Genomic DNA, 14,280 nt, shown 5'->3' with positions numbered 1-14,280 from the left:
TGGTCTTTAATAAAGCTGGTGAGTAGCTCTCCTGGTAAAGAGCATGCCTCATGCAGCTGCTGAGGTCGAGGCTCGGGGTTCAAATCCACCCTGTAGTTTTTGCTGCATGAAGTAAAATTTGGCCATTATAAAAACTTTTTTAATTTTGAACCACAATCAGAATAACATTGTAAAAACTTTAATTTTGAACCCTGTACGGTGTCACTTGGACATCATCAGTGAATGTTAATGTTTCATTGTGGCTCTCCACTAGAAGTCTTTTCAACGACAGCAAAGACGTTGAATTGACGTCTTTTGGAGATGTTGCTCAGATGTTGCTGTCACCAGTGGACCTCAGGCAGTGGACAAAGAGGCTGTTGGGTCGTTCAGACACCAGTGTGTTCACCTCAGCAGCACATATTGGACTTGATTGGTCACCAACATGTTAAAGTTACCTGATGGAGTGTCTCAGGAGGAACTTGACAGACATCGCTGGTGCTGCTCGTCTCATGTCCTCTGCAGCCGGTCCATCATCAGCCTGGTGTCGAAGTACAGTCTGTCATCAGCAAAGTGACGTCACAGCTCTCAGCTGTCTTTACTAAGTCAAGGTTACTGTGATGACGACACTTTATATTTTAACCTCAGAGGAAAGTCATTGATGACGTTCACCTGTTAGCGACTCATAAATACATTAAAACCCAAATGGTGAACAAGCAGCTGACGTCAACTTGTGTTTAGCTGTAGCAGTGAGGCTAACAACAAACATCACATGAGGCCGAAGGAACAGTTATTTCAGACAGAAAGAGCTTCAAGATGTTCACTGTCTGACTGCTAACTGACCTGACTCAATGACAGCAACTGAACAGGACAGTAACTAAACATGGCTCCAGTCTGCTGCTGTAGCTAGCATACACAGTGTCGCAGTGTGGGAGTGTTAGCTGTTAGCTGTGACTGTCCAGCTGAAATAAGAAGCAGTGCTGCTTCAGTGGTCTCGTCTGTCCTCACCGTACAGTCACTGAGCTCAATGACTCGCTTCTTCTTCTTCTTCTTCTTCTTCTTCTACTACTACTTCTTCTTCTTCTTCTCCTTCTCCTCCTCCTCCTCCGCCTTCGTTTTCTTCATCTTCTGTTACGTTTCCGGCACACTAGACGCAGCCGGGGCGTGTTGCTGCCCTCCACAGGTCATTAACAGAAGTTATTTTCAGATCCTTACATACGGCACAGTCCCATGGAGACATTGGCTGTGTCCAAATTCAGGGGCTGCAGCCTTCAAGGACGCGGCCTTTGCGGCCCACGAGGGCCGGGTCCTTCGGAGAGACCTTGAAGGCCACATCCACCGTTGTTAAATGGGACGGTCTAGCCTTCGGAGTATTTCCTGGTTGCGTCACCAGGTGTTCATGCATTAAAGTCTGTTTTGGTTCAAATCTATCAAACGTGTACATTTATTTGTGTGTGTACAATGTGTCAAATCTGAATTGAATTATCAACATTACAAAATAAACATTAACCCATTGGTGAATAACAACTATATTTACCATAGCAGTACCAGCGTCACGCATTTTAACTGAAAGTTAAACTTTGGAGGTTTTATAGTCCCTTGAAGTTTAACATATCTGGCGTTGGATGTTCAAATGAGTAAAAACCGAGTATAAACCCATTACTTAAATTTAAATGTCATGTCTGCGCCACTTGATGTCGCCATTTTCTCTTGCTTCCTCTTCTGTTTCGGGACTGAGCAGCGGTGCGCAAAGGATCTTGGGATATGTGAGGCCGCGAAGGATAGTAGCGGTGCGTCCTCCTAAACGAGGGTGGGGAAGGCTGCATTTGTGGGCTGCATGTGGAGCAGCCTTCGAATTTGGACAGCCTTCGCGCAGCGTTGTGACGTAATTGGCCTTCAAATGCGCCCTTCGTGGGCTGCAGCCCCTGAATTTGGACACAGCCAATTACGTCACAACGCTGGCTCTCCCTGCAGACAGGGAGAGCCAGCATGCGAGCTACCTGCTATCGATCTGTGAGGAAGCATGAGAAACCTCACAACATTAGAGTAGGATGGAAGACAGTTCGTCTGATCCATGGATCTATTATAAGACCTGGATATGGCACCGCCTCTCAGCAGACACGCCGATTTTTCCCAGTGGCCACTCATGGTATTGCAACAAAAAATCCCATGGGGCCCAGAAATAGGCCTGGGCGATAAACCGAAAATTTACCGATACCGAAATTTACGACGATAACCGACGTCATTTTGCCCCTGTCGGTATATTCGGTGTTTAAAAAAAAAAAAGAAAAGTCGTTTTTGTCTTGTTTGGCTGTGTGTGTAGGTAGGCTACCGGTATGTTCATGTCCCTTTAAGATGTTCGGCTGTACTACGTATACAGCGTGTGTAGTCACGTGACTCCACGCCATCCAGTCTGTTACAAGAAGGGAAAGAGACGGTGAGACGGAGAAAATGGAGCACGCCGGTTCAAAAGATGAAGCGGCTGCGGTAGTCGAATCTCTTTATAAGAGACTGTATTTTTAATACTTTGTGTTTGAAGGAAATTTAAGTTATTTTATACTTTTAACATGGATTAAAGTTCTCCGTCGCTACGACGGATTTCCGTCATTCAAACTTCACAGAGGCGACTTGTGAGATCAATGTAGATCGGAGGAGAACTGTTGGCTGATTTTTATTGACAGATTGTCACACTCTACAGCCAATGGTATCGTTAACAGCGTGTGCGCGCCTGACCAATGACAGTGTAGTGACCCACACAGGGCGGGATCTCAACACGGAGCGGCGCTAAAGTTTAGCTGCTTAGCTAGCAAGGACTCGTCGCGCTGCTACGTTATCAATTGAGTTTAGTCAGCACGTGAGAACTCGTCTGACACGGAGAGTCTACTGTTGTTTGCTACATGTGTGAAATAACAACTATAGTCTAGACTTTGTCTGCAGTGTATCTGTGTAAACGGCTTCATTCAGCGTCTCTCCCTCCCCTCTGGCACCGCGAGTTACCATGGTTACAGGAACGCCCTGAAACTTTATAATGATGATCAATAAGAAGTTTTTGGTTAGTTTGACTGTACAAAATCATGAATGTAGCCTGATTGTAGCTCAATGCTGAAATCTTGTATTATAACATATAGAACAAAGCCTCAGAGCTTCTTTGATTATTAACAGCATGTTAGTGATGACAGAAAGGTGATAACTCGCCATCAGACTGACAAGGCTGCAAAAGTTGCTGCTTGTATGATGTATTTTTCTGTTAAACGATAAGAGGCCCACTTTAAACAATATTAATAATAATAATAATAATAATTAATGATAATGATGATGAGAAGAAGAAGTAGAAAAATAGCGTACTGAAAAGCTCTGTAGATGGTTGATTATTTGAAAGAGTAAAACTTGAGAGAAGCTTGGCAAAAAAAGAGGTTGATTTCATAGATTGAAAATTACATTGAAAAGACAAAAAACATTTTAAGTGTGAATAGAACAGCTGTTCAGATCATCCTCCTGTAAAACACTGTTGGTCAAATATTTAAACTTGATGTCTGCATTAGAGAACATGGTGTGGGGTGAGGCTGTAAATCTTACCTTATTTTTTTAGCACGTGTCAAGTAAAATGCCCTGTAACATGTTTCACAAATTACAAATTGGGAATATGACTTGGCTACAGCTCGAAAAAACATTTCAGTCAAAAGATTTTTTTTTGCTTTAATCCATGACTTTTAAACTTGTTCAGTTGTTGTCATTTCAAGTAATCTGTGCTTTTCAGCTGTTCAATCGTGTGCTTATCAGTTGTTCTTAACTACTAAATAAATAATATACATCTCAACTACAGTGTAGTTTTACAGTCCTTTAAAGTGGCATTTAAAGTGTGTGTGTGTGTGTGTGTGGGGGGGGGGGGGGGTGGGTTACTTATCGTTCATTTATCATTATCGAGGTGAGTTGCTCAATATATCGTGATATTGATTTGAGGCCATATCGCCCAGCCCTACCCAGAAAGCATTTTTTCCCATAGACCGCAATAGTAAAAGAGAAGCCTGTAAAACTGTTCTCAGGACACCTCCAGCTGTAACCACTGTTAATTGCTAATCTTTGTATTCCATATTTTTAAGTCATGGACTTTTAAACCGTCAAAAAGTTTTCTAAAGGCCAGAATAGTGGAGCGGCTAAGAGCTGATTTTAGGCAGAATCGTGCATTTGGTAATACAAGCATGAAAATTGGCATGAGCAGTCTCCATGGGTCACTTGACTAGAAAATTGTCCCAGCCACTTGAAATTTCAAGTTGGCAGCCATTTTTCAAGATGGCCGCCACCTTGGTGGAACAATTAAGTGATGTTATTGTTTGGTTGGTGATATAGGCATGAAAATTGGCATGGGCAGTCTCCATGGGTCACTTGACAAGAAAATTGTCCCAGCCACTTGAAATTTCAAGATGGCGGCCATTTTTCAAGATGGCCGCCACCTTGGTGGAACAATTAAGTGATGTTATTGTTTGGTTGGTGATATAGGCATGAAAATTGGCATGGGCAGTCTCCATGGGTCACTTGACAAGAAAATTGTCCCAGCTAGGCCTGTAACGATAACAAATTTTGCTGGACGATAAATTGTCCTAGAAATTATTGCGATAAACGATAATATTGTCGCTTTGAGACCATTTTTCAACTAATATAATGATAATGGCATAATAATGCAAGTACACCCTTTCAAAGATCAATAAACCTTTATTTCTAAAGAATATTTAACATTGGAATGTGAAAAAGACATTTTAAATATCCAAAATAAATAAAGATGGAGGCTGTGGCCAAAGCAATTGAGCCATGGCCAGCCACGGTTCCTTATTGCAGCAACAATGTTAGCACCATTGTCTGTAGTGATGCGGAGGCGTGACGGTCCACGTGATGATGATGACGTATGTGTTTTTTTTCAAGGTGTTTCCCCGGTGTCCTCCTGTTAATCTAAACATGTACCAGCTGTCTGTTTATAATCATATGGATGCTGTTATAATGTGTTGTAATTGAGATCCTGACACACCATACATCCTGGAAAGTGACAAAGTTACGTTTTTCTATAATTTACATAATTACATAATCGCCATCAGTAAACTGGACGCTGTCTGACTATTTCACTCTCGGGGTTCACTAAGTTCACTGAGTCTTGTCGGGAGGGTTGACCGTCACCATGACAACAGTAACTGACCGTCGCACGACAAACACTTGGTGAGTTAAAGTTTTTTGCCGGGGACAGACGCTGTTTTTTGGGCAGAAATGTGACGAAGAGTCGGTCAGACCGACAGGCTGACAGACACTTCTCCACGAATAACTGCGGTATTTTTTTCCTCACATAAGTTGCCAAAGACACGACCAGTTACTACGTTCCTGTTGTTTGGTCCTGTAACGTTGCTTTGTGGGACATTTATTTTTATTTTGTTGAGTGAAGGATCTGTAGAGTTATCAGACACCAACACCATCAGATCAAGACGCCCTCGCTCCGCGCCGCCGGCTCGGTTCGCCTCTGATACTACCTCCGGAGGCGCAGCGAAATTTCACCCCTCACCGCATCTGAAACTTTCACACAAAGGCGGATGCGGAGAATTGGCACAGTATCCCTGCATGCAAACGGCTGCGTGAATGGGGCTAGTGACTGACAAGAGGGTTCTAGTGAGAGACACGAGGAAAACAAACAAGCATGCAAATGGAAATTATTGAGGCCGGCAAAATTATCGAGCTCATTTTAATTTATCGTATGATTAATTGATTTATTGATTATCGTGACAGGCCTAGTCCCAGCCACTTGAAATTTCAAGATGGCGGCCATTTTTCAAGATGGCTGCCACCTTAGTAGAGCAGTTAAGTGATGTAATCATTCAGTTGGTGATACACACATGAAAATTGGCATGCGCAGTGTACATTGGTCACTTGACCAGAAACTGCTCACAGCCAATTGAGATGTCAAGATGGCAGCTATTCTTTCAGATTGCCACCAGGATCTTTAAATAATATATTTTCTCATGTTAATTTGAGTTCCTAAAAAGGCAGAGAGTGTTTTTTTGACTGTGTTTTGTCTAACTCCTCACCCTTGACCTGTCCAATGTGGTAAAACCTGCCAGGAGTTGCCTCCTAACGGCATAGCTCTCAGGGTTCAGTGAAGTACACAAGCTCCCTTACCACGACAAGGTAACAGTCACAAGGGAGGTTTTTTTTTTTAAGCAAACAGACAGTTACGTTGTCAAATACATACTAAAAGATGGGAAAACAAAAAGGAAGATTAGTAAAATAGCACAGCTGTGGTGCTGAATGGACAGCGCTCCAAAAAATAATTGAGCAATTAGAACTGAATGGCAATATAGGCAGATCCAGAGGCAACAGCAGCTCTGACTGACACAGCCATAGAACCATAACAAACTGAAAATATCTCTCACAAATAAAAGGTAGAGGTGCTGACAAAGTAACTCCTCAACTAAAAATATCTCTCACTGGTAATTAGCCATGTGGAAAACAATACTAAAGAACTAAACTAAAAATGTGATTCACTGTTAGAACTGAAAACACACTGATGTGGCAATGGGGAGCCGAGCCATAGGTCTACACCAGAAAACACAGGTGGCCAAGGGGGAGTAACCCTGGCAAAAAGAATACGCACATAGGGTCTAGCAGGGGCAACTACACAGACATGTGCAAGTGAGTCCATATCTGAAGCACTTACACCTTCCAGTACATGCCTTGGTGCACCCACATTTGGTCAACTCCCAACAACTCTCTGCAATAGGTGGAAGAGGACTCCAAAAGATTTTCCACTCCTCATTTTGTTTCATCCATCCCCAGTCGGATGGGCTTGGCATTTCTGGTTGTTGCTTTAATGCCTGTCCCCACACGCATCAAGCCTCATAAGATGCACGTTTGGCATGCTCCTTGAGTGCTGCTTGAGTTGGTGGGATCAGGTCATATTGTCTTTGTTTTCTGGCAAAGAGATCAAGCCTCGCCTCATTCACAGTTGTGACATCGCTGGATCTGTCATTAGGGATGTAACGGTATGAAAATTTCACACCACGGTAATAGTGACCAAAAGTATCACGGTTATCGGTATACCGCGGTATTTTTAAAATGTCTTCAAAATGTTGAAAAAACACTGATACACCGATAAATTGAAATAATTTCACCGAGATTTATATTTAAATACATTTATTAAATTAAATATATTAAAAGGGTTAAGGTATAAGCAGCCTGTTTTTGAAACACGTCCTGTAGTGTCTGCGTTACAGAGGTAGAATGAGATGTACTGGCAGTAGCACTCGATTGGCCAGCAGACCCTCTCTGTGAAAAAAATGAATAGAAAATGTCATTATTAATTATTACTGTCATTGTCACTTAATACTAAGGTTGCAACCAACAGATCACAAAACTCACAATCTAGATCATATCACTTTTGTGAGAAACAGGTTGGATAATCTTTTAGATCAAAACAAAAAGGATTATTGTTAAATGAATTATGAATACTCTATTTTGGCTCTTATCTCTATCTAGACACTTGTTATATTCACCATTTTATATTATTCTTTATATATAGTCTATTCTACAAATAATCCACACGTATTATATATTTCTGATATTACTTATATATATTGGCTGTCTGTCTCTCTGTCTGCTTGCTCGTCTGTTGTCAATGGACTCGGTCAATCTGATTGGTCAAATGGCTGCTGAGCCACAGGTAGACGCTGCTCCGGTGAACGGAGCTGAGATGAAAATCAGTCATCTCAGTCAGTTTGCATTCACTAACTCAGTCCACCCAGTACGTGTTTGTCTCAAATCCTCTTCCCTGCAGCTCTGCATCAATATTTGGGGAATTATTAGGTCGACTTTAAAAAGTGAAATCTACAATTAATAAGCGGTTCAGATAACGTGCCAAATCACGGATCAACTTCGTTCAGTTATACCACTATCTGGTCAGTTTACATTTGTGACAACAGCAAATTAGACAGAGGAAACTCGACATACACACATCATTCACCTGAGCTTAAGGTTAATTTACCTTGCATTCGCTGAACAGTTGAGGGCGATGGTTGCGCAAATTAGTAAGTAAATTGGATGTGTTGCCGCCCCTCGCAACATTTTTCTTCTTGCAGCTCCTGCAGATAGGGCTGTCATCAAACCAAATAACCAAAATATGCCCAGACTTCAGATTTGGTTCTCTTTGAAGGCGGAAAAATGCCTTGAGGGCCGCTACTATCACGTCCTCCCTCCGCCATGTCTTCTTCACTTCATAACAAGCGCACGTTGCACGCTGCGCCTGCGTAGGGAGACTTGGATAAAGTATCTTGCGAGTTTTCCACACCGTGGTTATCGACCGTGGCGGTTACCATGGTAATTAAAACTTAAACGGTAACCTTCACCGTCGGGAATTTTACCGTGGTTTACCGTGACACCGGTAATCGTTACATCCCTATCTGTCATACATTAGCACAACAAATCTCTCCAAAGCTTGCAGGTCGCTGTCATCCACTGCAGAGGGGCATTCACTGAGTTTTGCAAATGTGTTTGAGACCTCAGCACACACGTCCCATGTTTTCCAGGCCGACTTCTTTGATTTTCCATGGAAGGCTGACACAACATCACAACCACTAAAGGCATGGAAGAAGAGGATACCACGTGTTTTCTCTGGTCCTATGGCTGAAACAACCTCATGTATTGGAATCCATCTCGTCTTCTCTCCTTTGCCGAAAGTCACCCACATTTTCTCAAGGCCAAGTTGCATCAAAGAGGGCATAACAGAAGTGGCTATGACTACAATATCTGTGTCATTGGCATTGATCATCACAGATTTGTATCCTTCATTCACTGCATGCTGGACATGTAGGAAAATACGTGTGTCTGCCTCTTCATGACTACATGGGGCTACTGCATCCAGGTTAGCAGCTTGATTGCTAACAGCATGGTCCCCCTTTGTTACAATGACTATATTGGTTGTTTTCATGTCTCTAACTTTATCAGCTATAAAATGAAACAGTTCCTGCTTGTTGTTTTCATCCCGTAGGAAGCTTTGCCAGTTTGATGGAGTTTTGCCTGTGCCTGTTACTCTTGTTCTGATTGCTTTTCCCCGTTTTGACCTTGCCTCAGACTTCAGACTGAACTGCCAGTATACATCAAACACAATGTCCGTTCGCTTGTATACATGGCTGTATGTCTCTATTCTTGGAAGTATGTTAGTCCTTGCATACTCATCAAATGTCTTGGGTGAACGTGGTGGCAGTGTGTTCACCATAGCCGATCCATCCACTATGAGGACATCTGATTCTGGCTTTTTTTCCGGCAATGCCACTTTTGCTTGTAGGATATCAGACAGGTATGATTTGGTGCATGTGCGGAGTTTCCCTTGATCACTGAGAGAGGCAGGAGCTGATTGGTTCTCATGCATGAAAAACTCTTTCAAGTCACACTGCCGGTTCTGGCAAGAGATAAATAGTCTGGAGAAAAGTTGGTAGTCATCCTTAAGGACCTTCATCTTGGCATTAGTTCCACTGCGAGCTGGCTCATGCTTGAAGAAAGATGTCATATTCTTTCTGATGGGCTGGTAGAAAGAGCACTGATCGCCAACACACTGTAGATTCGTCATGAAAGACTTAAACTGTTCTCTGCCTTGTTCGAGATGTACTTTGATCATCTCAGCTGAACTGGCATCAGCAATGTCTTTTGTGTCCAACACAAGCAGATCATCTGAGTCTTCCATGAAAGGGTTGCCCATTTCCCCCATCACTGATGTGAGCCGTTTCACTTTCTCGAAAAATGCTTTTTGAGCAGCCTCGGTTTGTTCATGGTGACGATTTCCTTTCGTCACATCTTTAGCTCCTGACACTGCTTCATAGTTTGCAACTAGACGGCTCACCTCTGGACCTGCTAACATCCATCTTCTCAGTGCCGATGGGTTCTCTGTCAGCCCAACTGCTCCCCCATCACCTTTGATGACAGCATTGTTTTGTTCATGGGCCTGATCAATTGCAACTGCAGAGAATGCTCTGTCTGATTTGTGTACCACAAAGTTCCCATTGTGAAACTCTCTTGCTACTTCTGGATGCTGCTCGTCAATGCGCATCATGTCTCGGAGGTGTACTGGAATCCATCGGGCATAGTGAACATTGTTGTTAGCAAAAAAGTACAGTACGAGTTCAAGCAGGGACTCACGATACAGTCTGAAGTCATCTTCTCGAAATGATCGGATAAGGATAAGAAAAGTCAGCTCCATCCTATAAATGAGAAACCAGAACTTGAATTGTGGGCTCTTCTGCTCTGTGCACCACACTTCAAAACTGGTGTTAGTGTTGTCAGGTGTCTCTTCTCTGTAGGCATTGTATGCATCCTTCATGAGCTGGTACAGACGGCATACTGTTATCTGATGTGCTTGGCGTGTTCGAGTTACACTTGATGCTGAAAGAAATGAATCTGCTGTACCAGGTGAAGCTACCCCAGCTTCAACAAGGGCACTAGTCCATCCGCTGTCTTTGAGTAGTGTGCCGATCGATTTCAACGCTGTCATTTCAATATGCAGACCTCCAAACATGATCACGAATTTGTCCTCTCCATATTGTTCTGGCCAGTGCCACTGAATCTGTTTTGCAAGAGCATAGAGTGGCTGGTCAGCAGTTATGACAGGCGTCTGTCCTGGATTCAGGAATGCCACTGTATCACTAACTTTGTCCATGACATGCTTTACTGTTGCGACAGAGTGGGCTTGGTCTCGGAGGAGGGGAAGCAGTGATGTAATGCTGACTTTAAAATCCAGGCTCCTCCGTTTGGATGCATGGTGGGCTGACCATGTTATACTGGCAGAAGCATCGAAAGCTTGGGTTAGGCTAACTTTCTCCAGCCAGTCAAACTCGGGTGCCAAGTTTCTGTTGAATACAGTGAGATCTGGTAAAGGTAGGTTGGCTACAGGATGGGGCTCTGGGTTTTTCTTTTTGAAGAAAGCTGGTTGTATGTTCGAGAAGGATTCAGGAATCTCAGGAACTTTGCTTGGTCTGTCATCTGAAAGTTGGAGTGGTGGCCTTATCTCACCCTCATTGTTAAGACCTGGATGTTGGAACATGGAAATACTTGTACCATGAAAGGATGTATTTGCTGTTGTTGCTGTGGGATTATGGTCAATGTTGTCCATAGCAGATGTGGTGAAGAGTCCCTTTCGCAGAATCGGTGGGCAGACAACCCCATCTACCACATACTGGTTCACCACAGATTCTCCTAGCAGTGCGGAAACCTCCAACACCCTGTCATAGGAGATGCATATCCCATTCTCATGAAGTAGGTCAATGAGTTGTCGCTTTCGTGTCTTCGCATACACTGCCATTCCGATGTAGACAGCAAATGGAGTTTCACGGTCTCTCGAGTGCCTATGGGTTGCTGCACCATCTTTGCACTTAGTTTTGCAATTGTATTGCAATAACTGTGCTATTGCAATGTCTGATTTGAATACCACACACCATATCCACACCATGTTCGATATTGCAGATGAACTGAAGAAGGGTTGGTGGAATGGATTGTTCAACAAATCCCTCATGGAACTTGTTGTCAAACTTCGTCTTGTGATTGAGCATCTCTCTTCGTATGATGTTGGCAGCCTTAGCTAGGTGAAGGGCTTCAGCGTCATTGTATTTGCTTGTCTCAGACAAACCAGAGCTGATGTCCTTCTTGAATGAAAGCAGCACATCACGCCCTGCCTTGTGTTGTTCAAGTTTAGGTATTTCTCGAAAGCAGCTGCTCCTTCAGTCTAGTTGAATGCACGACTGGCAATTCAACATCTAGTTGCTGTAGTCTTTGCCTGTAAAGAGAGACTAGATCTGAAAGCTTGAATATAACTGGATCAGTGCCATCACTTGTAAACCTCATTTCTGTGATGTAGATGACAAGTTCTGAAAAAGCTGAATGTTACCGGTTATTGCTAGCAGAAGTTCTGAGGTTCTGCTCATGCTTGAGGGCATTGAGGTGGGCTCGCTCTCTGTTGTACAGTGCAACTAGACAGGCACAATGGTATTTAAACTCCTGTGCAACAACATCACCTGCACTAAGTTTTGCAAGGAGCTTCATGTCACCTAGATTCCTGGCACATTCGTTAGGCCTTTCATTAACCTGCATTGTCATCGCTTCTCTTAAGGAGGATGTTGCACTGTCATCTTCACAGATGAAGCACAAAGCTTGTGATGTCTGGGATCTTCTTGGTCTCTTGACATTATCTTGGGTATCTTGTTTGTCTTTAGCAGCAGTAGAAGCTGCTCTCTTTTGGGCCCTATCCAACTTTGTGTTGTTGAACAAGAACTTACAGCTTTGATGATACTTTGCCTTGTTTCTAGTCAACGTGCTTTCAATGCCATCACCCTCATCTAGTCGGGCTGGATTGAGTCCGGGCAGAGCATTGATCTCAGCAAACAATGGAACATTTCTTGCAATGTTAACATAACCAATCCGATCAAGTTCTCTGTTGAATAAAGTCGGCTGAACAAGTTTTTCCTTTGTGTCCTGCTGGCAAATACAACATCTGTCCCAGTTGGTTTTCTGAACTGTTATGATAACCTCTGCCATGTCTGCAGCAAATGTATAGGCAAAGGCCGAGGGTTCATCCTTTTACCACCTTTTACCAAGCACATTCTTGTATGGGATACAGCTAGGTTCATGCTTTCGCCCTACACCTAGTCCGATCATTCATCCAATGCCGTTTAAATCCCATGCGATCTGTACACCATCCGGTTAACTAAAACCCCGTTAACCTTGGCTCGGCTCTCCCGCGCTGGCACAACCTGTCAATTCAGGTGCGGCTATCTAACTGATTTGGGGTAAATTAGATAACATTTGGGATACTAACTTTCAATTAGCTGACATTGAACCCCACTCTGAGTTTAACAGCAGTGATGTATCACCAGTGTGCCCTGGTAGTGCAGATATTCACTCTAGTCTAAATTACCTGTAATCACCAAATCAACACAAGTGTATTTTTATGCATCAGTGCTAGAGGTCATAAAATGACTCTAAATCCTCTTTACTAAAACAACAATATTTATATGAGAAAATGGACCTTTTGAAGATCCATTAGGCGGTTCACGCCAGTTTCCGTGCTTGTATTAGCCTAAATGCTCCAATAAGGTGGCAGCCATCTTGAAAAATGTCCGCCATCTCGAAATCTCAATTGGCTGTGAGCATTTTCTGGTCAAGTGACCCATGTACACTGCGCATGCAAATTTTCATGTGTGTATCACCAACTGAATGATTACATCACTTGACTGCTCTACTAAGGTGGCGGCCATCTTGAAAAATGGCCGCCATCTTGAAATTTCAAGTGGCTGGGACAATTTTCTTGTCAAGTGACCCATGGAGACTGCCCATGCCAATTTTCATGCCTATATCACCAACCAAACAATAACATCACTTAATTGTTTGACCAAGGTGGTGGCCATCTTGAAAAATGGACTGCTCATGCCAATTTTCATGCTTGTATCACCAAATGCACGATTATGTGACTTATCTGCTCCACAAGAAAAGCCCCCCCAAAGTCTCATTTTCCATGGTGACGTCACAGCTGTGTGCGTGCACTCCCAAGCGCGGTCGTGCTGTGTCTCGGGAGCGAGGACGCCTGTTGGCTTAATGACAGCTCTAAACGGGGCTAAACGTGGTCGGAAAAGTGAATTAAACGACTCCAGGGTGAGTCAGAGTTTTCGAGACAGAGTTGTGATACAAGTTTCATATTTTAATGGCATGTATTTTTAAATGCAATTCTAAAGGTATTTTGGCGTTAAATTACCCGCTTAATGACCGCATTTTCACTTACTGCCAGTGCCGTGTAAAAGTCGAAAAGTTATTTACCATGCATGTGATAGTTTCAGTGATGCGTGTCACCAGGGTCTCGGTCTCACCTTGACTGATATATATCCTTTTCATTCTATCATAACGACCTTTTATTACGGTTTGAACCATCTCAGTCTGATGGCCTGTAATTATGCAATCTGCAACAGAGCATACTGATGATGATGCAAGTATAAACTACAACGCAATAAATAATAAAGATGAATAATAAAATAGAAAAATATAAGGTAAAATTAAAGCTGCAAGCAGCGATGAACGGGCCCTCGCAGTCCACGCGCGTCGGGCCGTGCTTCTTACCCGGCCCCATTGCCCAATTATTGTGCACGCATGTCTTAACTGTCCGTGTTTGGGTCGGCTGCTCCTACCGGTAGTAAATAATGTACGCTGAAGTTCGAAGAACTCCCTCCAATGTACATGAAGAACAAATAATGAGACAACTACACTGCATGACCCTACAGACTGTTAAACAGAGGTTTGTAT

The 14,280-nt window shown here is 43.1% G+C and overlaps 1 protein-coding gene across 2 annotated transcripts in view; it reads right to left on the bottom strand.

Moving 5' to 3' along the window:
* Positions 1-1,152, bottom strand: part of tcaim (T cell activation inhibitor, mitochondrial) — a 29,911-nt gene extending 28,759 nt beyond the window's left edge. The window contains exons 1-2 of one of the 2 annotated variants that reach the window (XM_073484793.1): positions 985-1,152; positions 435-517 (exon numbers count right to left, since the gene is read on the bottom strand). In XM_073484793.1, coding sequence (XP_073340894.1) covers positions 435-490 — 56 coding nt within the window. In that variant the 5' untranslated portion in view covers positions 491-517; positions 985-1,152. The other variant, XM_073484792.1, reaches the window with a different exon arrangement.
* Positions 1,153-14,280: the final 13,128 nt, after the last annotated feature.

Source organism: Pagrus major, chromosome 17 (assembly GCF_040436345.1).
Source record: "Pagrus major chromosome 17, Pma_NU_1.0".
In the NCBI taxonomy this organism is placed as follows: Eukaryota; Metazoa; Chordata; class Actinopteri; order Spariformes; family Sparidae; genus Pagrus; species Pagrus major.
This window is presented reverse-complemented; position numbering and strand designations above follow the sequence as displayed.